At 42.2% G+C, this 25,274-nt stretch overlaps 1 protein-coding gene across 1 annotated transcript in view; it reads left to right on the forward strand.

The window, feature by feature from the left end:
- LOC136620272 (protein SSUH2 homolog) overlaps positions 1-9,633 on the forward strand; it is a 94,205-nt gene extending 84,572 nt beyond the window's left edge. Inside the window, exons 9-13 of the mRNA XM_066594974.1 lie at positions 720-791; positions 4,583-4,603; positions 8,989-9,094; positions 9,293-9,397; positions 9,475-9,633. Of these exons, the coding sequence (XP_066451071.1) occupies positions 720-791; positions 4,583-4,603; positions 8,989-9,094; positions 9,293-9,397; positions 9,475-9,615 (445 nt within the window). The 3' untranslated portion in view covers positions 9,616-9,633. The remainder of the gene's footprint in view (positions 1-719; positions 792-4,582; positions 4,604-8,988; positions 9,095-9,292; positions 9,398-9,474) is intronic.
- Positions 9,634-25,274: the final 15,641 nt, after the last annotated feature.

The raw sequence follows: 25,274 nt of genomic DNA on the forward strand, positions 1-25,274 counted from the left end.
TAAGCCCTAGCTACAGGGAAAAAATTAAAAAAACAATATACATCACCTCAGAAGCACTGTCAGCCCAGAAGCATCTTCTCCCCTGGTCCCGGAACTGTTTCTCTTCATCATCTTCTGTTCGGGGATTGAAAAATCCCCGCCTACTGGAAGCACTGGCTGTGATTAGCTGACGCTTAGCCAAACACAGCTGTTCATTGAGTACTGGCTGTGATAGGCTAAGTGTCAGCCAACCACAGCCAGTGCTTCCAGAAGGCGGGGATTTTTCAAACTCTGGCCAGAAGAGAAAAAAAACAGTGTCAGGGACCCGGGGAGAAGCTGCAGCAGAGTCACGGACAGCACTTCTAGGTGATGTATACTTTTTTTTCCTTTTTTTTTTTATTCAGCTATGGCTTATTTTCGGGTTAGGGCTTATATTTCAAGCCCAACCCCCCCCCCCCCCCCACCACCACCACCACCACCACCCCCGAAAATCCTTGCATGTGGTGCTACAAAGCCGTGATATCACCGCGAGAAACTGCAGCGCTACCGCATGGGCCAGCGATGCGGTGTCACTGCGATTTTCTCATGGCGATGCCGTGTCGCCCATGTGAATGAGGCCTAAATAAGATGCATCATGTTTGCCCAATCCCACCTACACAAATAACTGTATGGCAGTATGATCCACGTGCCACATGGTGTGTACTGCAGATGATATAACTATGACTGCTCTCTACCTGCAGATGCTCCCAGTGTTTCGGTTCTGGTTCCCAGCAATGTAGAGCTTGCCACGGTCAAGGAATAGTTATAAAGTACATTCGACTGACGATTGAAGATAGAGGAAATTTAGGAGGGCGCTTCAGCCGAAAAAAACAATAAGGTAAAATAAGAAAGGTGGGTCAAGCGGTAAATGTGTATGACTTACCCGGTGATAAGTGAGGACTGGCAATGGCCTCACTATCACCTCCAAATCCAAGTAGTCCTATAGAAATGATATATATACTCCAGTGTATATATAGATGGGTGGTGGAAATTCGTTGCGCCAATCCAGCGGGGCTAGGTCCGGAGAGCTGCTGATGATGGTGGGTGCTATTGGCAAATAGTACCCACTATGGATGAGCGAGGAAATATTGCACAAAAGTGCAAGAAAAGGTACACCAGCGCTACTTACAGGGATCTGTAAAGGCACAAAGAATCCACCCAGTAGTGATAACTGAAAAAAGGATTCTTTATTAGGACGCACGGGTCCTCCTAGTGCAACGCGTTTCGTCTGAACAGACTTTATCAAGCACAAAAATAGTAATGTATAATGCAAACAAAGGCATAGTATAAAATGCACACCAAGACATCACCTTATATACATGTGTATCAATAGGAACTAATGAAACATGAAAACGAAAGTACCTGCTCATGTTGCCAGCGTGGCGGCCGCCATGTTGGAGGGGGGGTCTAGGTCACGTGTCTACGTGACAGGTCACGTGGGTGAGCCGGGATGACGACACAAGCATCATCAGGAAGGGGGCGGGCTGATCGCATAACGCTGCCTATTGTGAGCTTAAACTCGAAATTTAAACTTTCCAAACTGGATATGCCGGAACCGAGGAGGCTTGAGTAAGTTGTGAGGTTATTATGAGCTCTCGCGAAATAGCGATGTGGCCGCTGGTTCCAGCGGAAATGACGTATGAGTCACATGCTGTGCGAAGGGGGGGGGGGGGGGGGGCGGCCGCAGCGCTCCGTGGTGCAGAACGAGTGACCGAATCGTCACATGTTGTGGGCGGGCCTTAGAGACGCCGGTAGTACAAGGGGGGCGGGGCCGCAGCGCTCCGTGGTGCAGAACGAGTGACGGAATCGTCACATGTTGTGGGCGGGTCTTGAAGACGCCGGTAGTACAAGGGGGGGGGGGGGGGGGCGTGGTTGAGTGGCCAGGTGACGTAATGGTCACATGTCCGCGGCTAGAATGTAGCCCTTGGAACGAGGTGTCCCGTAGTAGAGAAAAGTGACAGATACGTCACAAGTACTGGGCGGGACCTAAAGGCGCCGGTGCCCCGAGCCCCCTATTATAGTAACTAAATACAACTATGCCTATAACGGTGCTTAATATATTTACATTTCCATAGTCCCATAAAGGTGTAAAATGTATAAATGGGGAATATATAAATAAATAAAATTGATAAACATATGAGTGATAGCTTAGATTTAGTTATAACTCATCAAATAATAGCTATAGGGCTAAAGATAAGAGCTATAGGGCTAATAAACAGCCAATTAGAAATTTATACGACGTGGGAAAACTAAACATTGAAAAAATACAGTACTGATACATTAATAAAACATGGTGATGTCCTGTTATGTGTGAATTGCATATAAAAGGGGATAAAAATATGTAACATAGGTAAATACAAATATAAATATAAATATGGCGACCGGGCTGAGGCCCAGTCAGCTCAGTCACCAATGTATAAGCGTCACATGTGTTAAAAAATTAGTACACGATGGGTGCTCTATACACGTATGTATGCCCCCATATATTATCATATACATAAGTATAATTCGGACAATAATACAAATAAAAATAATAATGATAAAAATAATTAAAATTCATCCGTAGAACCTGACTTTGCATGAACTAATGTACCATAATGATATTAATATATGTATATATATAAATATATACACATGGTTCCAACAGTGGAATAGTATATAATATAAGATTGATGCATATAAAACTTGCAATCCCTGAAATTGGAGACAAAGAAAAGGTGTGGATATGCATAAATGGATGAAAAATATATATATACATGATTGTATGAATAAACCACAGGGTGAAATAAGGATAGAACTGCCATGACTTCGTTATCAGCCTTTTTAGTGAGACCAATGGCAGTTCTATCCTTATTTCACCCTGTGGTTTATTCATACAATCATGTATATATATATTTTTCATCCATTTATGCATATCCACACCTTTTCTTTGTCTCCAATTTCAGGGATTGCAAGTTTTATATGCATCAATCTTATATTATATACTATTCCACTGTTGGAACCATGTGTATATATTTATATATATACATATATTAATATCATTATGGTACATTAGTTCATGCAAAGTCAGGTTCTACGGATGAATTTTAATTATTTTTATCATTATTATTTTTATTTGTATTATTGTCCGAATTATACTTATGTATATGATAATATATGGGGGCATACATACGTGTATAGAGCACCCATCGTGTACTAATTTTTTAACACATGTGACGCTTATACATTGGTGACTGAGCTGACTGGGCCTCAGCCCGGTCGCCATATTTATATTTATATTTGTATTTACCTATGTTACATATTTTTATCCCCTTTTATATGCAATTCACACATAACAGGACATCACCATGTTTTATTAATGTATCAGTACTGTATTTTTTCAATGTTTAGTTTTCCCACGTCGTATAAATTTCTAATTGGCTGTTTATTAGCCCTATAGCTCTTATCTTTAGCCCTATAGCTATTATTTGATGAGTTATAACTAAATCTAAGCTATCACTCATATGTTTATCAATTTTATTTATTTATATATTCCCCATTTATACATTTTACACCTTTATGGGACTATGGAAATGTAAATATATTAAGCACCGTTATAGGCATAGTTGTATTTAGTTACTATAATAGGGGGCTCGGGGCACCGGCGCCTTTAGGTCCCGCCCAGTACTTGTGACGTATCTGTCACTTTTCTCTACTACGGGACACCTCGTTCCAAGGGCTACATTCTAGCCGCGGACATGTGACCATTACGTCACCTGGCCACTCAACCACGCCCCCCCCCCCCCCCCCCCCCCTTGTACTACCGGCGTCTTCAAGACCCGCCCACAACATGTGACGATTCCGTCACTCGTTCTGCACCACGGAGCGCTGCGGCCCCGCCCCCCTTGTACTACCGGCGTCTCTAAGGCCCGCCCACAACATGTGACGATTCGGTCACTCGTTCTGCACCACGGAGCGCTGCGGCCGCCCCCCCCCCCCCCCCCCTTCGCACAGCATGTGACTCATACGTCATTTCCGCTGGAACCAGCGGCCACATCGCTATTTCGCGAGAGCTCATAATAACCTCACAACTTACTCAAGCCTCCTCGGTTCCGGCATATCCAGTTTGGAAAGTTTAAATTTCGAGTTTAAGCTCACAATAGGCAGCGTTATGCGATCAGCCCGCCCCCTTCCTGATGATGCTTGTGTCGTCATCCCGGCTCACCCACGTGACCTGTCACGTAGACACGTGACCTAGACCCCCCCTCCAACATGGCGGCCGCCACGCTGGCAACATGAGCAGGTACTTTCGTTTTCATGTTTCATTAGTTCCTATTGATACACATGTATATAAGGTGATGTCTTGGTGTGCATTTTATACTATGCCTTTGTTTGCATTATACATTACTATTTTTGTGCTTGATAAAGTCTGTTCAGACGAAACGCGTTGCACTAGGAGGACCCGTGCGTCCTAATAAAGAATCCTTTTTTCAGTTATCACTACTGGGTGGATTCTTTGTGCCTTTACAGATCCCTGTAAGTAGCGCTGGTGTACCTTTTCTTGCACTTTTGTGCAATATTTCCTCATTCGACTGACGATAAAATGGTACGAGTTTGACAAGGTCCCTGCGTATGTCGACTGAACACAAGGGAACAGAGGACAGGTTACAAGGTTCTTCCCTGCGTCCTCTTTCATACCCCAGCAGTGGTTAATCTTTAAAGGCCTTTTTACACGGACGATATCGTTCTGGTTCTTCAAAATCCCGCGTTCCCGCGGGGTTTTGAACGATAATCGGCCAATGTAAAAGCATGCAGAAACAGAATGACTGGACACATCGTTCAGTGTAAACAGCAGCAGTTCAGTACTGAGCCGCCACTGCTTACAGTGAATGTAGAAGGGGGGAAGAGCAGGGAGAGAACTCCCCTCCAGCCACTCCTCCTTGCTGCCGGATGCGCTGTGAGTGATCCAGCAGTACTCCCTCCTGTGTAACAGCACGGGAGCGAGTGATCTGGATTATGGTTTTCTCCAGCAGGTTTCGGGGTATTTTGTAGCTTCCAAATTGTATAGTGTGCACACATCATCGACCAGATCAGACACAAATACTGGTCTAAAACCGGGAGAGTCTCATATCCAAAATGGCTCTGGAGAGAAACACCCAGACAGCCCCTTTTATTGTAAGACATACAATGGGCGTGCAACAGATTACATCAGTAACATATAGGATTCTCATTTGTCGGATCATATAGAATCTCCCGCCTCTCTGCCCACCCTTCTCCAAGTGTTGATGTGGCGTGGACTTTGTCCTAGCTGAAGTCATTTCTGTGTGCGTGTCAACTCATTATTTAACTAGATTATGTGTGGGGAGTGGAAGAGAGCTAGGAAAACACTCAGTGTTGAACACAGATATACATAGAACACTATGACCCTTAACTCTTAGAGGCTCTTGTGCAATTCTATGTACTCAGCTAACATTACATCACACATCTTTAACCTGCCATTGTCTAGCAAATACCATGATTAAATTGTGTGGCCATTAAACTCCACAGGGCTAAAAGTCATTACAATAGCATAATACATTTGGTTTATACAAATCAATAGACATTTTATACTGACTAATCATCATGTCTATCACACGAGTATACACCAGGACGAGTGTTAGGCAAAGTTTGGCAGACACTGGTCCCGTGTAAAAGGGCCTTAATACCGGCATGCCGATGTTGGTGTAGTTTTTTCGGCACTACTTAATATCCAGGTACATGTGAAAGTATTACATTTATTATGTGTTTTTAGACACTTCCAGACATTTTTTACATCTCATCCTACAAAAGGAGCATGGCCTAAACACACCCAAAAATTTGCTAAATTTACACCAAAATGTTAGCACTATTTGGCATAAACTTAGTGAACTTACACAGTGCATTAGGAAGTCTACAGACCCTTTCACTTTTTCTTACATGCTGAGGCCTTGTGTTTCCCCCTCATTCTGTACTCAATACCTTATAATGATATAATGACATAATTTTTCATTGACATAAATCAAATCAAATCATGGTATTTGTATAGCGCCAACTCATTCCGCAGCGCTTTCAGGTAATTATTACTTATTACCCCCCACCAAGCTGGGTTCTCATTTTACCGACCTCGGAAGGATGGAAGGCTGAGTCAACCTTGAGCCGGCTACCTGATTCATGCAGGGATTGAACTTGCAACCTTCAGGTCGTAGGCGAGAGCTTACACTCTGCACCACACGAGGCTCATGACATAAGTATTGATACTTTGATGTGACTCTTCAAATCTAGCTCTGGGGTCTCTCATTTCTCTTGATAGTCTTTTTAAGATGTTTTTACACCTTGATTGGCGTCACCTGTGGTAAATTCAGCTGACTGGACATCATTTTAAAAGACACAGCCCCTGTGTCACAGCTCACAATACATATCAGAGCCACAACCAATCCATGAGGAGGGAAGAACTGCCTGTAGAGCTCAGAGACATGATTGTGTGGAGGCACAGATCTGGAGAAGCTATAAAAACATTTCTGCTGCACTGAAAGTTCCCAGGAGCCCAGCGGACTCCATAATTCTAACATGGAAGAACAACCAGGACTCGTCCTAGAGCCGCCGACCCACCAAATGTAGGACTTGTTCACACGGGCGTATTGTCACCGCCTATTACGCACGTGTATATCCCTTGCGCAACACATTCTGAATGGAGTCAATGGACTTTCACTTATCCATACACATCTGAGTGTGGGCATTACGTTGGATATGCAGGAGAAATAAATCACAGCATGCTCTATTTTTCTGCATATCATATGCAGCCCTAGTATGGGTAGCATATGATATGCTGTCCATACGTAATGCATTGTGTATGGGCAGTGGGGAATTAAAAAAAATAAATAAATCACACTGCACATGCCCGTGATCGCACCATTCGCAGGCATGTGCAGTGTCACACGTAGCCCATATGCGGCAGAGCGTATGGGCTGTAATACACCCTAAGCTCTAAGGGAGAGAAGGGCCTTGGTAAGAAAGGTGATTAAGAACCCAATGGTCACTCTGGCTGAGCTTCAAAGATCCTGTGTGCAGATGGGAGAAACTTGCAGAAGGTCAACCATCACTGCAGCCTCCACCAATCTGGGCATTATGGCAGAGGGGCCATACAGAAGACCCTTCTCAGTAAGACACATGAAAGTCTTCTGGAGTTACCAAAAAGAGCCTAAAGGACCCTCAGATTGCGAGAAACAGGATTCTCTGGTCTGATGACACCAAGATGGAACTTTTTGGCCTCTGAGTGTTCTGTCTGGAGGAAACCAGGCGCCGCTTATCACCTGCCCAATACCATTCCTACAGTGAAGCCCGGTGTTGGCAGTATCATACTGGGGGACCGGGAGATCAGTCAGGGTTGATGGAAAGCAGAATAGAGCAAACTACAGAGATAATGAAAACCTGATCCAGAGTGCAGGAGACCTCAGTTTGGGCAGAAAGGTCACCTTCCAACAAGACAATGACCCTAGGATCACAGCCAGGACAACACAGGAGGGGCTTAGGAATGTGCTTGAGTGGCCCAGCCAGAGCCCCGACTTGAACCCAATGGAACATCTCTGGAGAGACTTAAAAATGACTGTCAACTGATGGCCCCCATCCAACCTAACAGGGGACAGAAAATCCTCAAAATCCAGGTGGGCAAACCTTGTGGCATCATCCCCAGGCTGGAATCGCTTCTAAAGGGGTTTCGACTAATTACTAAGTACAGGGTGTGAATACTTATGTCAATGCTAAAGGGTAGTTTTTCACTTTAAAGAAAAAAAAATCTACAAATATTTCTCCCATTCTGTTGTCACTTTGTCATTATGGGGTATTGAGTGCAGAAGGATGGGGAACACAAGGCCACAACATAACAAAATGGAAGGGTCTGAAGACTTTCCGGACCCCTTATGGTTGTTATAAAGTTTAACCAGACAGTTAAGAGATGCACCAGATTTATCATTCAGCAGAATCACTGTGAGAAATCTGGTGCTTTTATAAACTAAATTAGTTTGCACTAATTATTAGATTGTTAGTAACTCTGCCCCGTTATATCTAAAGAGGTGAATCAGCACAACATTTTGGACCTCTAATTAATCCCTTTCACTACCCCAGATCACCAGGAAATTATGCATTAAGCCCTTTACTGCACGCACCACAACAAATAACACCACTATTCTTCACGGAGACACTCTGCTGGCTATGATGAAACAATTAATGGGGGCACTGTGATGGCACTATTTATGGGGGTGCTCAGGCTGTCCTTAAAGGAGTATTATTTAATACTTTCACAGGCGTGAAAGGCTGATACATGCAGGTCCCATCTCTGGGTCCCCATTTATCTGTAATTGTGGCCCCCACTGCCCCAGCCTAGTTCTATGCAGTTTTGGGGGGTGGTTGGTACTTACAGAAACAGCCAAGCAGGCTATGCTACGATGTTTCCATAACACCCATAGAAGTCAATAGGAGTTACAGAAACAGCATGGCACATTGAATTACTCTGTGTCTGCAGCTCTTGAGAAGTTAGATCCGAGGTATGAGTGCAGGCCTGTATCTATCGACGCGACCAGTCTGCCGTGGTAGGCAGGGCCTCTCCCTCGTTTGTTACATATTTAGGGAAAGCCTTCCCATTCATTGTTTGATGAGAGTGTTTGTAGGTTTTAAATGGACACACTTGCGTCCCTTTTGTGGAATCGCTCTTTAGTGCGCCTAGCGGATTTAACAATATGCTGCTATTAGCTATGTGTGCAGTATGGCAGCATTATCTACATACACTATACATTGGGTTGGTGAGATTATTTATTCATTTTATATAAGGGCACTGAGCAGACCTGTGAAGTCCTGTAAACATCCCTGATTGCCCCTATGGTATATCACAATACTATAGTTTATTGTCAATTAAAGCCCATAAACTGTTGTCCTGACGAGCGCACAAGTCAATATAGATTTTCTTTTTTCTTATTTCAGGAAAAACCACAATTCTGAGTTTCTTGCTGACCACCAATCAGATTTCACAACTAAACGTTTCAAGAAAGTGACGGGAGAAATCCTCCTCTCTGATGAGCAGCGGACGGTGAGCTATAGGGGTTCAGTCATTAGGTGGGCATTCTGACTGTGGGTGGGCAAGTAACAGTCTGACCCCCCCAACAGCTGTAACGTCTCGTCCTCTTGTAGAATATCCCTGTCATTCATCTTCTTGCTAATAAAGTTCTAATAAGTTTATATAAACCCCCCATCCGCCTTTAGAACTTTCCATCTTACATATCTGCAGCTGTCGTCTGTTACCAATTTCCCTGAACCGTCTATCAACGAAGCATCTGAGAGAGTTTTGACTGAGCATCACACCATGTTCGCTGACTGTAGAATCCTGAGACAGGTACGTGACGTCATCATTAGCACCGCAGCAATGCTTTTCTGTACTGACGCCTGATGCAATATGTCCTCCCCTCGCAGAGACACACCATAGAGTGGCTGCCGCTCACCAAAGTGGATTATACCTGGAAAGGTGCAGAATACCATTACTACGTGTACGGGAATGAGAACAGAGCCTACGCCAAAGACTATCCCAGAAAGTGCTGCTGTGCAATCATGTGACCACAAGCGGAATGATGGATGGATAAACTAAACATCCCTATGACACCAGCATCCATAGTTATATACTCATTAAACACTTACTGCAACCTGGCATACATGCCGATGTGCCCCAAGCCTTTTTGCTGTCTGAGGCTTCCTGCACACGAACAGATTCGCATTGCAGAATCCACGGTTGGCGTCCGCACTGTGAATCCGCAGCAAATACTGTTAGTTACATGGAAAAGCACTTCTTCCTGCACGCTTGCAGAATCAAAATTGCGATTTCCACGAGTGGAGGAAAAAATAGCAGCATGTTCCATTTTAGTGCAGATTCCCCACGGATGACTTCCATTTAAGTCAATGGAAGCCGTCCGACCCACGTACCTTCCACAAGGTTGCGGATTCCGCGTCATTGCCTAGCAACAGAGAAATAAACATTTTTAAAAATCTGCACGGCGCATGTCTGACGGCGGCTCGCCGCAGCTATCCGCAATGCAAATAAAAAAACAAAAAGGTACGCACGGACGCCGGCTGCTGTCAGGGTCAGATTCTGCTGTGAGCTCCCGCATATGGAATCCCACCTGTTCGTATGCAGGTGACCTTAAGCAAAGTGTGAAATGGTGCTCCCCACCCACCCAAAAAACAAACATAAAAAACGCTCACTTTACAGGCATTGAAAGCGCTAATACACAAGATATCCAGCACATAATGTTAACCATTGAGACTAGTTTGAAGTGACAGATTAGTGGACCCAATAGTAATAATGACCCCTAAATGTCCCCAGTAGTAATAGTGACCTTGTTAGGGGGCCCACTTGTAATGTATGTACATAGTAACTCCACCAGCAGAATAGTGAGTGCAGCTCTGGAGTATAATACAGGATGTAACTCAGGATCAGTACAGGAGAAGTAATATATGCACACTGTGACTCCACCAGCAGAATAGTGAGTGCAGCTCTGGAGTATTATACAGCATGTAACTCAGGAGCAGTACAGGATAAGTAATGTATGTACACAGTGACTCTACTAGCAGAATAGTGAGTGCAGCTCTGGAGTATAATACAGGATGTAACTCAGGATCAGTACAGGATAAGTAATGTATGTACACAGTGACTCTGCTGTTTATGTAGATTACACGTGTATGTATGCTGTATAATGCTTTGTGATAATCTTTGTGACCTCAGCCTATTGGCTGTTATGTTCAGATGATTTCCTCTCTCCCCCATCCTGCTGTGGAGGCCATTTCCCACATAATTGTTTCTTCTATGAATGTATATGAGGCATCAGAATTGTATATTTAATAATGGAAGGGACAGACGGTATTCTGTAGGCTTTATTTATAAGGAGATGCATTTATAAAAATAAATCATTGTATCTATGTATCTTTCTATGTGTCCGTCCATCCATGTATCTGTCTGTCTTATGGTTTGTCTGTCTGTATGTCTATGGATCTATTTGTCTATGTACCTATCCATCTGTCTGTCTATCTATGTATGTATCTGTCTCTGTATCTATCTTTCTATCTATGTGTTTATGTATGTATATATCTGTATATGTATATATGTGTCAATCTATCTACCTGTCAGTCTTTCTGTCTATCTATCTGTCCCTCTGTCTGTCTGTTTATTTATCTGTCTATGCGTTTGTCTATCTATCTGTTTGTGTTTATGCATGTATATATCTGTCTATGTATCAATCTATCTATCTATGTATATCTATTTCTCTGTATATCTATGTATCTGTCTGTTTGTCTTTCTATGTAGGTATCTATCTACGTATCTTTCTATCTGTCTATGTATTGAACTGTTTATGTATCTATGTACGTATCTATTGATGTGTCTTTCTATGTATCCATCTATCTATGGTATTTTATGCAGCGTACGGGCGAACGTAAAAACGCATCTGGTCGTGTGAAGGAGGCCTAAGGGCGCTTTCACATGGCCGCTTTTATGTTCAGTTTTTTGTGAGCCAAAACCAGGAGTGGGCCCAAACTACGGAAGACGTAAAACTCTTTCCATTATACTTCCTCTCCACTCCTGGTTTTGGCTCACAAAAAACTGAACATAAAAATTGCCCTGTGAAAGTGCCCCGAGGGCTTTTACCCACTAGCGTTTTCTTTAACGCTGTGATATCGCTGTGTTTTTTTCAATGGGACTTTCTAATGTTAAAATTGCATTGCACAAAAATTGCAAAAGCACAAACTTGCGATTTTTCTGCGATGTGATTTTAACATTAGAAAGTCCTATTGAAAAAAACACAGCGATATCGCAGCATTAAAAAAACGCTAGTGGGTAAAAGGCCTAAGGCTGCTTCCACATCTGCATCGTAGATTCCTTTTACCTGCTCCATTATTGAACAGGAAAGGGGAATCTTCTGGCCAAACAGATCTGTTTTATGACGGAATTGAACAGCGCAGAATGGACCCCCTTCAGCTGATCGGCATTTTGCCGGAGGAAAACATCCTGTAATTCGGCATCATGGCGCTGCCCACACTTGTAATATCCTGCTCAAACCGCTCCTCGCCGCACCTCTACGACCGTCTTCATTGGAAGTGCTGGAAGTATAAACCTGCTTCAGCTCCTATTGGTGCAATGGGAGTGAAGCTAGCGAGGCCACGTCTGCTCCGACCTCCTAAGACGCACATCCAGCCCGCCGCACTGACAGCCATCAGCTGATCCTCCTGAGAATACACCAGCAATAGTTTATGCCTGGAAAATCCCTTCACGAATTCACTGTAGATTTCTGGGAGTATTAAGGCCCAATGTCCACTTGCGAATTAGATTTGCAGAATCCGCGTGGGAGATCCGCAAATAAAGCCGCCCATGGGGAAGCATGGGCGTCCGCAAATGAATTAGCATGCATATTTGTTTTGCGGACATTTTGGTCTAGAAAACAAATTGCAGCATTCTCAATTTCAGTGCATTTCCCACGTGGACCACTTCCATTGAAGTCAAACCGTCCGATCCACCGCCCGCCCACAGCTGACACTGTGGACGGACCGTGGTTCCCACGGGAAAGCAGGAGATTTTTTTTAAAGTTCTGTACTGCGTATGTTCAACGGCGAGGCGTGTGGACAATCTGCAGTAGACAAAACCCAAAAGTACAGAGGTCCACACAGCCGCCGCGTGCCCCCACAGGTATGCAGGGTCCTCGACCGCGGCAGGGTCAGATTCTGCTGCGGGCTGCGATAGACATTGAGTCTAGGGAGGAACTGTTAATTTGTGAGGGTGCTAAGATTGTAGGGACAATAAGGGGACGCTGTAAACTTGTGGCAGCAGGGTTAAAGGGTTTTTCTAGGGATATACTGTGGTATGAGGACAGAGAAAAAGTAATATTGTAACAACTGCTATTGCTTTCTGTTATCAGCCAGAAAGCTGAGGTATATTATAGACTTTTCTGCTATTTCTAAATGTTTCTATGCACCTGGGATCTAGCTACAAACTTTTGCCTTCCCCTTCCCTTCCCCTTATGTAAAATGTAGCTGACTAAAATGTATTCTTCTAAGAATACTATATACTGCAGTTGGCTAACTATATCCAACTGATATTACTGTAACAGGTAAATATAGTTAGCCACCAGTAGTATATAGTATTTTATAACACTTGCAATGTACCCTGAGACAGGAGCTGATGTCGCTATAGGTGGAGTCTTATGTTCTCTGTATATGGACCCCCTATAGTTCCTGTCTCCCAGCCATTGTGGCCGTCTGTGTGGGAGATGATACACTTTATTATATACAGAACCAGCAGCTCAGCCCGGCTCTAGCTCTGAAGGATTGAGTGGCAGCGATCGCTCTCATCATGGTGACTGTACAGAAGAAATCCAGACAAAAAACAAACACTGCAATGGATTTTTTTAGGAATTTTTCTTTATTGGAGAAGCAATAAGCAACATTGTAATTAAATATTACCGTCCCTTTTATAGAATAAGCAACGATGACAATGACTCTCAGGTCAGGCCAGTGGAAAGCACAGAACTTGCTGCGATCATTATGAACAGTCCATCGTTGTCCTGAAGTGAGAGCCACCGGATCCAAAGATCCAGAAGAAGACGAAAAATCCAACAGAGAGTTACTGCTTGAAGGGCAAAAAAATTCCTTCTTGACCCCAGATATGGCGATCGGATATCACCCTGGATCTAATCTAACTGCTGCATATTGCTATATATATAGTTAGACGTGATTGAGATAAAGCTGGACATAGATGTGATTGACATAAAGCTGGACATAGATGTGATTGACATAAAGTGGACATAGACGAGATTGACATAAAGCTGGACATAGATGTGATTGACATAAAGCTGGACATAGACGAGATTGACATAAAGCTGGACATAGACGTGATTGACATAAAGCTGGACATAGACGTGATTGACATAAAGCTGGACATAGATGTGATTGACATAAAGCTGGACATAGACGAGATTGACATAAAGCTGGACATAGACGTGATTGACATAAAGCTGGACATAGACGAGATTGACATAAAGCTGGACATAGACGTGATTGACATAAAGCTGGACATAGACGTGATTGACATAAAGCTGGACATAGATGTGATTGACATAAAGCTGGACATAGACGTGATTGACATAAAGCTGGACATAGACGTCATTGACATAAAGCTGGACATAGACGAGATTGACATAAAGCTGGACATTGACGTGATTGACATAAAGCTGGCCATAGAAGTGATTGACATAAAGCTGGACATAGACGTGATTGACATAAAGCTGGCCATAGAAGTGATTGACATAAAGCTGGACATAGACGTGATTGACATAAAGCTGGACATAGACGTGATTGACATAAAGCTGGCCATAGAAGTGATTGACATAAAGCTGGACATAGACGTGATTGACATAAAGCTGGCCATAGAAGTGATTGACATAAAGCTGGACATAGACGTGATTGACATAAAGCTGGACATAGACGTGATTGACATAAAGCTGGCCATAGATGTGATTGACATAAAGCTGGACATAGATATGATTGACATAAAGCTGGACATAGATGTGATTGACATAAAGCTGGACATAGACGTGATTGACATACAGCTGGACATAGATGTGATTGACATAAAGCTGGACATAGATGTGACTGACATAAAGCTGGACATAGACAGGATTAATATAAAGCTGGACAGAGACGTGATTGACATAAAGCTGGACATAGACGTGACTGACATAAAGCTGGACATAGATGTGACTGACATAAAGCTGGACATAGACAGGATTAACATAAAGTGGACATAGACAGGATTAATATAAAGCTGGACATAGACGTAATTGACATAAAGCTGGACATAGATGTGATTGACATAAAGCTGGACATAGCCGTGATTTGACATTAAGTGGACATAGATGTCATTGACATAAAGTGAACGTAGCCGTCATTAACATAAAGTGGACATAGACATCATTGACATAAAGCTGGATATAGCCGTGATTGACATAAAGCTGGACATAGACGTCATTGACATCAATTGGACATAGACATGAGTGACATAAAGCTGGACATAGATGTGATTGACATAAAGCTGAACATAGACGTGATTGACATAAAGCTGGACATAGACGTGATTGACATAAAGCTGGACATAGACGAGATTGACATAAAGCTGGACATAGACGTGATTGACATAAAGCTGGACATAGATATGATTGACATAAAGCTGGACATAGACGTGATTGACATAAAGCTGGGCATAGATGTTATTGACATTAAGCTGGACATAGATATGATTGACATAAAGCTGGGCATAGATGTTATTGACATTAAGCTGGACATTGACGTGATTGACATAAAGCTCAGACTTAGACGTGATTGACATAAAGCTGGCCATAGCCATGATTGACATAAAGTGGACATAGACGTGTTTGACAGACATGATTGACATGAAGTGGACATAGACGCAATTTACATAAAGTGGACGAAGACGTGATTGACATACAGCTGGACATAGATGTGATGGACATAAAGCAGGACATAGACGAGATTGACATAAAGTGGACATAGACGAGATTGACATAAAGCTGGACATAGACGTGATTGACGTAAAGCTCAGACATAGACGTGCTTGACAGACATGATTGACATAAAGTGGAAATAGATGTGATTGACATAAAGTGGACAAAGACGTTATTGACATACAGCTGGACATAGACGGGATGGACATAAAGCTGGGCATAGCCATGATTGACATAAAATGGACATAGACATGACTGACATAAAGCTGGGCATAGCCGTGATTGATATAAAGCCGGGCATTGCCGTGATTGACATAAAGTGGACACAGACGTTATTGACATAAAGTGGACAAAGACGTGATTGACATAAAGCTGGACATAGCCGTGATTGACATAAAGCTGGCCATAGATGTGATTGACATAAAGCTGGACATAGATGTGATTGACATAAAGCTAGACATAGACGTGATTGACATAAAGCTGGCCATAGAAGTGATTGACATAAAGCTGGACATAGACGTGATTGACATAAAGCTGGCCATAGAAGTGATTGACATAAAGCTGGACATAGACGTGATTGACATAAAGCTGGACATTGACGTGATTGACATAAAGCTGGACATAGACGTGATTGACATAAAGCTGGACATAGACGTGATTGACATAAAGCTGGACATAGACGTGATTGACATACAGCTGGACATAGATGTGATTGACATACAGCTGGACATAGATGTGATTGACATAAAGCTGGACATAGATGTGATTGACATACAGCTGGACATAGATGTGACTGACATAAAGCTGGACATAGACGTGATTGACATACAGCTGGACATAGATGTGACTGACATAAAGCTGGACATAGACGAGATTGACATAAAGCAGGACATAGACATAATTAACATAAAGGGGACATAGACAGGATTAATATAAAGCTGGACATAGACGTGATTGACATAAAGCTGGACATAGACGTGACTGACATAAAGCTGGACATAGATGTGACTGACATAAAGCTGGACATAGACAGGATTAACATAAAGTGGACATAGACAGGATTAATATAAAGCTGGACATAGACGTGATTGACATAAAGCTGGACATAGACGTGATTGACATAAAGCTGGGCGTAGATGTGACTGACATAAAGCTGGACATAGATGTGACTGACATAAAGCTGGACATAGACAGGATTAATATAAAGCTGGACATAGACGTGACTGACATAAAGCTGGACATAGACGTGATTGACATAAAACTGGACATAGATGTGATTGACATAAAGCTGGACATAGCCGTGATTTGACATTAAGTGGACATAGATGTCATTGACATAAAGTGAACGTAGCCGTCATTAACATAAAGTGGACATAGACATCATTGACATAAAGCTGGATATAGCCGTGATTGACATAAATTGGACATAGACGTGATTGACATAAAGCTGGACATAGATATGATTGACATAAAGCTGGATATAGCCGTGATTGACATAAAGCTGGACATAGACGAGATTGATATAAAGCTGGACATAGACGTCATTGACATCAATTGGACATAGACATGAGTGACATAAAGCTGGACACAGACGTGATTGACATAAAGCTGGACATAGATATGATTGACATAAAGCTGGACATAGACGTGATTGACATAAAGCTGGACATAGACGTGATTGACATTAAGCTGGACATAGACGAGATTGATATAAAGCTGGACATAGACGTGATTGACATAAAGCTGGACATAGACATGATTGACATAAAGCTGGACATAGACGTGATTGACATAAAGCTGGGCATAGATGTTATTGACATTAAGCTGGACATTGACGTGATTGACATAAAGCTCAGACTTAGACGTGATTGACATAAAGCTGGCCATAGCCATGATTGACATAAAGTGGACATAGACGTGTTTGACAGACATGATTGACATGAAGTGGACATAGACGCGATTTACATAAAGTGGACGAAGACGTGATTGACATACAGCTGGACATAGATGTGATGGACATAAAGCAGGACATAGACGAGATTGACATAAAGCTGGACATAGACGTGATTGACATAAAGCTGGACATAGACGAGATTGACATAAAGCTGGACATAGACGTGATTGACGTAAAGCTCAGACATAGACGTGCTTGACAGACATGATTGACATAAAGTGGAAATAGATGTGATTGACATAAAGTGGACAAAGACGTTATTGACATACAGCTGGACATAGACGTTATGGACATAAAGCTGGGCATAGCCATGATTGACATAAAATGGACATAGACATAACTGACATAAAGCTGGGCATAGCCGTGATTGATATAAAGCCGGGCATTGCCGTGATTGACATAAAGTGGACACAGACGTTATTGACATAAAGTGGACAAAGACGTGATTGACATACAGCTGGACATAGCCGTGATTGACATAAAATGGACATAGACGTCATTTAACATAAAGTGGACAAATACGTGATTGGCATAGAACGGACATAGATGTCATTGACATAAAGTGGACATAGACAAGACTAACATAATGCTGGACATAGATGTGATTGACAGACATGATTTACATAAAGTGGACATAGCCGTGATTGACATAAAGCGGACACAGCCGTGATTGACATAAAATATACATAGACGTCATTTACATAAAGTGGACAAAGACGTCATTGCCATAAATTGTACATAGACAAGACTGACATAAGTTTGGACATAAACGTCATTGACATAAAGCTGCAAAAGAGCTATCAGCAAACAAAAATTTCTGCGCTCAATAAATAGTGTGTAACCACAAATAGTGATCTGTCAAAGAATATATAGGAGTTACACTTACTGAGGAGGAGGGGGGTATGATGACCATGAGCCCCCTCCTTGAAGTGATGACTCCTTCAGTCTCCAAATAGATGTTTACCACACGTTTTAAAAGTGAAGCAATAGCACCTTTAATTTCAAACTTCGCTAAAATAACAGGCAACGCGTTTCAGTGCACACAGGCACCTTTCTCAAGCCATAATACAACATAAAATCATCACATATATATAGGAGATAGATTACTTACAAAACATGCCGCTGGTGGGGGCAGCCATGATGGGGGCGTGTCATAATGTGCCGACGTCACAGCGCCGGTCACATGGTCAACGTCCTAACGTTCTATCACTGCTGATGAGGTATGGGGGCGTGCTGTGGCGTACTGTGGTGACCTACGTCATTGCGCCGGTCACCTGACCAGCGTCCCTACGCCCACCACTAAAAACGTCTTCCGATGGTGGTGGCCATATTTAGGGCATGTATTAGATTCAACAGCGTCACCACGTCAGTCACCTGACCGGCGCGGTGACGTGTATCAATGCAAGGAGCGCGCCTAACAATCGCGGCTTTGGTGGGGGCGGTAACTAGTAAGCCCACGTCATCGCGTTGTCCACGTGGCCAGCGCTCTGACGCACTAGTGTTGCTGAAGTCTCCTAGCAACAACGGCCATAGAAAAAATGTATTGTCCTGGCGGTGGGTGCCTTGATGGGGGCAGTGTCTCATACGTCCACGTCATTGCGCCGGTCACATGACCGGCATTCTGACGTACTAGTGTTAATGATGTATCCTAGCAACATCGGCCATATTGGGGGTATATTAACCCAACGCCGGTAACTTAATTGGCGTCTCACTATCCTATCAAAGGGAGATATTAGGAAAATTTTTATATATATATATACGTGGTTAACTCACAGTGCCTCAATACGGTCACCTAATCAGTTTTTACCCAATAAGTTGTGGGCAATCTCATATATATAAACATAAATTCATGCATTATGTCATAACATTATTAAGAATCTATCCAAAAGGACAGTATTTTGTTCAATTAAAATTCATTAAACATTATTCATATCAATTCTGGTTTTTCGTATTTTGTTAAAACATACAATCAAGGTTTGTACGTATCAAAGAAAAAAATGTTTTAGTGAACACTAGCATTCAAAATTCGCTAAAAGTATATTTATAAGATATACAAAAATTTAAAAAATAAAAGGTTTTTTTTTTTTAATTTTTATATTTAAAAGTTTTTTTCCAGAGTTTCATTCAATCCTACTGGATTCAGTGTTTGTAGTCGGAAAATCCAGTACATTTCTCGTTTTTTAAGCAAGGAAAATATTTCTGGTTTGACCTTCTCAAGGGGTGTAACTTTTAAACCTCTGGCGTCTTTATTATGTTCTTTTTTAAAATGTTTTGAAATGCTGTGTTTTTCGAAACCATTCACTATATTGTTGCGATGTTTGTTGATGCGCGTTCGTAAAGGATTAATAGTGCGTCCTACATACCTTAGCCCACAGGGGCATTGTAGGAGGTATATCACGAATTTAGAGCTGCATGTTAAAAGTGATTGAATCTTGTGCGTTTTCTTTGGGGTTGTTATTGATAATGGTATTTCTTTTTTTCCATGCGTGATATGTGTGCAGCATTTGCATCTAGAGATTCCACATTTGAATACACCTTGGATGGGTTTTAGCAATTGGTTCGTATCCTTTGTAACTTTATTCTGTTTATTTTTTTGTTTTTTAAAAGGACAAGAGGGAGCTAGTATGTCTTTAATTGTTTTATTTCGTCTGAACGTTATTATTGGCCTTTCAGATAGATCTTTTTGTAAAAAGGGGTCGTCTTTTAAAATGTTCCAATGCTTTTGCAGAATATTTCGAATTCCTCCATGTTGTGTGTTGTACTTTGTTATAAATCTTGATTGAAGGCTATGGTTCTCTTCTTCTGCCCTTTTTTTTTTTCGTTCCTGGTTTCCTCTTTTTTGTTCAGTTGTTCTTGTCAACGCTTTCTTGTAGGCTGATTCAACAAGTTGTGTTGGGTATTGTTTTTCATGGAATCGTTGTTTTAATATTACTGATTGCGTCATGAAGTCCTCAACCTTGGAACAGTTCCGACGCATACGTACAAACTGGCCATATGGAATATTACTTTTCCATGATTTTGCGTGACAACTAGTAAACTTTAAATAGCTGTTTGTGTCGGTAGGTTTAAAATAATTTTTTGTGTTAATTACTTTTCTATCATCAATAAAAATTTCAACGTCCAGAAAAACTATACTCTTTTGACTGAAATTTCCTGTGAATTCGAGTCCCCATTCTCTCGAATTTAAATTTTTTATAAAATTCTCTAATTCATATTCTTCTCCTCCCCATATAAAAAATACATCATCAATAAAACGACGGTAAAAAATAATATTTTTATCTTTTATCTCTTCCTCCAGGGCTCCCATAAATAGGTTAGCATACGCCGGCGCAAATTTCGTGCCCATGGCGGTACCTTTATTTTGAATATAAAAACGCTCTTTATAAGTAAAATAATTATTTTGTAGGATAAATCTGATTGCTCTGAGGATAAACATTTTTTGGTGATCCGGCATGGATGTATCCCTAGTCAAAAAGTGATTGACTGCTGATATACCCTTCTCATGTGGGATGTTCGAATACAAAGTACACAACCAATAATTTTCTTGCCAACTGTTCATGTTTAATGCTTCCAGAAAGTCACTGGTGTCCTTAATATATGCTGGTAAATTAATTACAATTCTTTGTAATTGATGATCTACATATTCTGATAATGCACATGTAATCGAGTTTATTCCTGCAATTATTGGGCGTCCTGGAGGGCTCTCTTTGTTTTTGTGTGTTTTTGGTAGGAAATAAAAATATGGGGTCTCCGGTTCTTTGTTGCAAATATAGTTCCTCTCTTCTTTCGGGAGGCATTTTTCCTCTAACGCTTCATCTATCAATTCATATAGTTTCTGAGATATTTTCTGAGATATTTTCTTCAGAGGATTTTCGTATAACCTAGTATAATATTCAGAGTCTCCCAGGATCCTATTGGCTTCTTTTTCATAGTAGTCAATGTCCATGATCACCGTTGCTCCTCCCTTGTCTGCCCTTTTAATTGCAATTTGATCATTTTTGGCTAGATTGAGAAGTATACTTCTCTGTTTTGTATTTTTGTACCCAAGTACTGGTTCTTTTATATTACACAGTGTAGTGAGATCTTTTAATACTTTCTGGTAAAAAGTTTCAATATAGCATCCCTTGCTCTCTAACGGATAAAAACGACTTTTTGGTTTTAATGTAGTTGTTATCAGGTCAGATATATCAGTTTGCGCTAACTCTTGTAGTCTATCACCCCCTGAAAGATTTTTTATTTCAAAGTATCGTTTGATGGTTAATTTTCTAATGAAACAATTCAGGTCGACGAATAAGTCAAACAGATTAGCCTTTGTATAAAGCTGGACATAGACATGAGTGACGATCGGTCACCTGCCCCTTTACTGTGAATGAAGGTGAGCAGAGGAGCAATCTGCAGCGTGAGAGAAGCCTCTTCCTCAGGTAAACTGCCTGTGGTGTGTATATACCGTGCGGATGGCTCGGGAGCTATAGTCGTTGGGACTACGGTTGGGCGCTTCTGCCCCCGACAGTCGTCCGGTGTAAAAGTACCCTGAGTGAAGAGCATCTTACCTAGACTCGTTCTCTTCAAGCCGTCGAGCTCAACTGCCACAAGATGCTTCAGCTTTAGAACTTTGGACATTCTGAAGCAATTGGGATGTCATGCGATGTCTGTGATGTAATACACCTTGCAACGCCATAAAAACTGCCAATTAAGAAGTTTGTCCAGACTTTTCCATAGATAAGAATATTAGGGGGAAGATTTATCAAGACTGTCTAACAGTAAAACTGTCTTTATTGCCTGTAGCAGCCAATCAGCTTCTATTTTACCACAGAAGTATAAGATGTGATATGGTAGTTGCCGTGAGACCAAATGTCCTTCAGCCAAGTGCCTGGAAATGGTTCCGATAGACACAGGCATGTAACAATGGTGTCACCTGTCTTTGGATGGCGGACAATGAAACAGTTGGAGCTGCTTGAGCTTGTCAGTCAATCAACTCTGTGGTCTGTTGAGGTCATTCTCGGTTTGGTCACCTTGTTTGCATGCCATCACACACCCACTGATCCCAAATTTTACATATGTTATCATACCCTATTTAACTTTACCATATACTACCATACATTTTTTTTATCTTACTTCATTTTATGTTTTCATACAATACCTTATTTTATTTAACTGCTAATGAAGCCTGTGTGGTAAAATGCACAATAAGTGCACAACCAGGATAAAAGATGAAGACACTTTTTTCTGCGTACACATTGAGCACAAATCTTAAGCCCCATTTACACAGGACAAATGTTGGGCAAACGATGCCCGACACTCGTACCTGTGTTTCCTCGCTCCCGTGCTCCTGCACGGGAGCTAGCAGAGCAGACTGGTTCACGGAGATTTCTCTCCTCTCGCTCCCTCGACCCCTTCATTCACATAACACAGCGGCCGTTCACTACTGAACGGCGGCTGTTTAAACTGCACGATGAGCAGATTCCCCTAGATTCCCCTACCTTGTTGATCATAGATATAGTGTCCCAGTACAGCATCCTGGTCCCCTCAATAATTGTCATACATGTATTGACTTATGTGGATGCACTGTGCAAAGCTGTCATGTCATTTTCTGTATGTGTGTTGCACAGCTGCAGCATCTGAAGAGTTAAAATCATTGCCTGTCAGCTCTGTCTGCTGAATGTATCTATTCTCACTGTGTCATGTGGTATGAGTGACGCTTTAAATGGAAGAGATTGAGAGATGGAAGGGAATACATCTTCAGGAGGAGTGAGTGCTAACATAGAGCCGCATGGAAGCACCTTTAGCTTTCATGTAAGTGAAGATGGAGGAAGAAGAGCAACTTCCTGTCTTATTCGGTGAAGTAGCGATCCTCCGACGCAACTTTCAGACATGTTAGAGGGTCAGCAAGTGTTTCCCATTGTTTTAATGGGAAACCTTACATCGCTCACCATGTAATGTGTTTTTGTCTGTCCCACTGAAAACAATGGCGATGCATTACACAGCTCAATGTGAATCGTTTGATGACTCCTGATCAACAAGATCAACTCAGATCTTTCTGGCCTTCACACAGACGGACTCATTATGTATGAGAGACTAACGATCGTAAATCCCTTGTGTAATCTCTGTCGTCGGTACATCCCCTGCTCACACTGGGCGATAAGCTGCCTACAACCATGCTTTTTTCATGCTCATTCGTCTAGTTATCAGTAGCACCCTCAGATGACCCGATGATTGGGCAAACGAACATTCCAATAGCTATTCTTGCCCTGTAATCAAGTCCGGTTAAAGGGCCCTTGAAAGACACAATAAGCCCGTACATGATCAGGAAAAACAAATGTTTGGGCAGACATTCATGCCAAACATCAGCCTGTGTAAAAGGACGTTGAGTCTACAGAGATGCCTGACTGTACATACCAATATGTTGGGACTAGAGATGAGTGAACGTTTGAAAAGTTCTGTTAAGCCAGTTTGCTGAATTCTGTTAAAAAGTTCTGTTTGATCTGAGCCAGAAGTTCATAAAAACCATAAAACAATTATAGATGCAGCATTGGTTCATTGAATGTAGCTCAGGACCCCACTGCTGCCTTCCAACGCTGGGGTCCTGGGTTCGAATCTCACCAAGGATACATCTGCATAGACTCTGTAAAGCTATATACAGATGTTGCCTTTGTTCACATTTAAACTTAGGATTTCAGCACTGCAAGACAACAGTACCAACCACACAGTCACCATATTTCTTCTGCGGCGAAAGTGTCCGTGGCCGATGAGATGGCGGGGTAGAGTCTGTGCCTTGTCACGATGGCTCTACCGTCTCCCTCCTGGAGGGTAACCGGTGACATGTCCCAGGGCCGAGGGCAGGTTAATAAACAAGGGAACTCAATACTGGATTACCTGAGTCCTTTTTGTGTCACGGGTGACGCCACTGTTTCTTCTGTAGTGGGGGATTCCTAACTGGTGGAGTAAACCCTCTCTCATGCAGCTTCCATGGGGGAATTCCTAGTTGGCAGAGTAAATCCACACACACACACATGGGTACTGTTTAAGACACAGCCTCCGGAAACGGACGGTGACTGGTCGTTTTACTTGAACACTCATGAACAGAACTTTGTACAACTAGCAACAGTTTCACAGCAACTTGACACGTGGTGTGACAGGGGGAACTCATGGGTAGGCAGGAAAAACCACGGTATTAGTTATCTATAGGTCATGGCCCAGCGACTCACTTTTCTTTCTCTCCATCTCTACCAGTACACATTCATTGTTGAACGTAGACATGCTGCCGACTCCTGGTCCTCTTGCAGAATTCTATGGCACCGACTATATCGATTTCCAGACTCTCTTTCACATACCTTGCAATCACATATATTTAGTACAGTCACGTGATGGACAAAAACAGACACCAGACACTTAACCCATTCAGTGCTGCAGGTTATGCAACACAGAAGACACTGACAATACAATACTGAGCAGACACACTTTTGAGGAGGGGCCCCATTGTACTGGGCCACTACACTTCCTTCTCCTCTGAAGGTAGAACTGGCTCAGTGGTTAGCACTGTGATCCTAAGTTCTGACCAAGGAGAGTAACTACATGGAGTTTGTATATTCTGCTTGTGTTTCTTTTTCAGCAAAAATCCCCTTACAAACTCCATGCAGATGTTGTTCTTGGTGAGATTTGAATATAGGACTCCAGCACTGCATGGCAGCAGTGCTAATCACTGAGCCACATCCATACCACTCTTAGCATTCAATGGTTGTTTAACCCCTTAAGGACCAGGC

This window comes from Eleutherodactylus coqui, chromosome 3 (genome assembly GCF_035609145.1).
Source record: "Eleutherodactylus coqui strain aEleCoq1 chromosome 3, aEleCoq1.hap1, whole genome shotgun sequence".
Classification (NCBI taxonomy): Eukaryota; Metazoa; Chordata; class Amphibia; order Anura; family Eleutherodactylidae; genus Eleutherodactylus; species Eleutherodactylus coqui.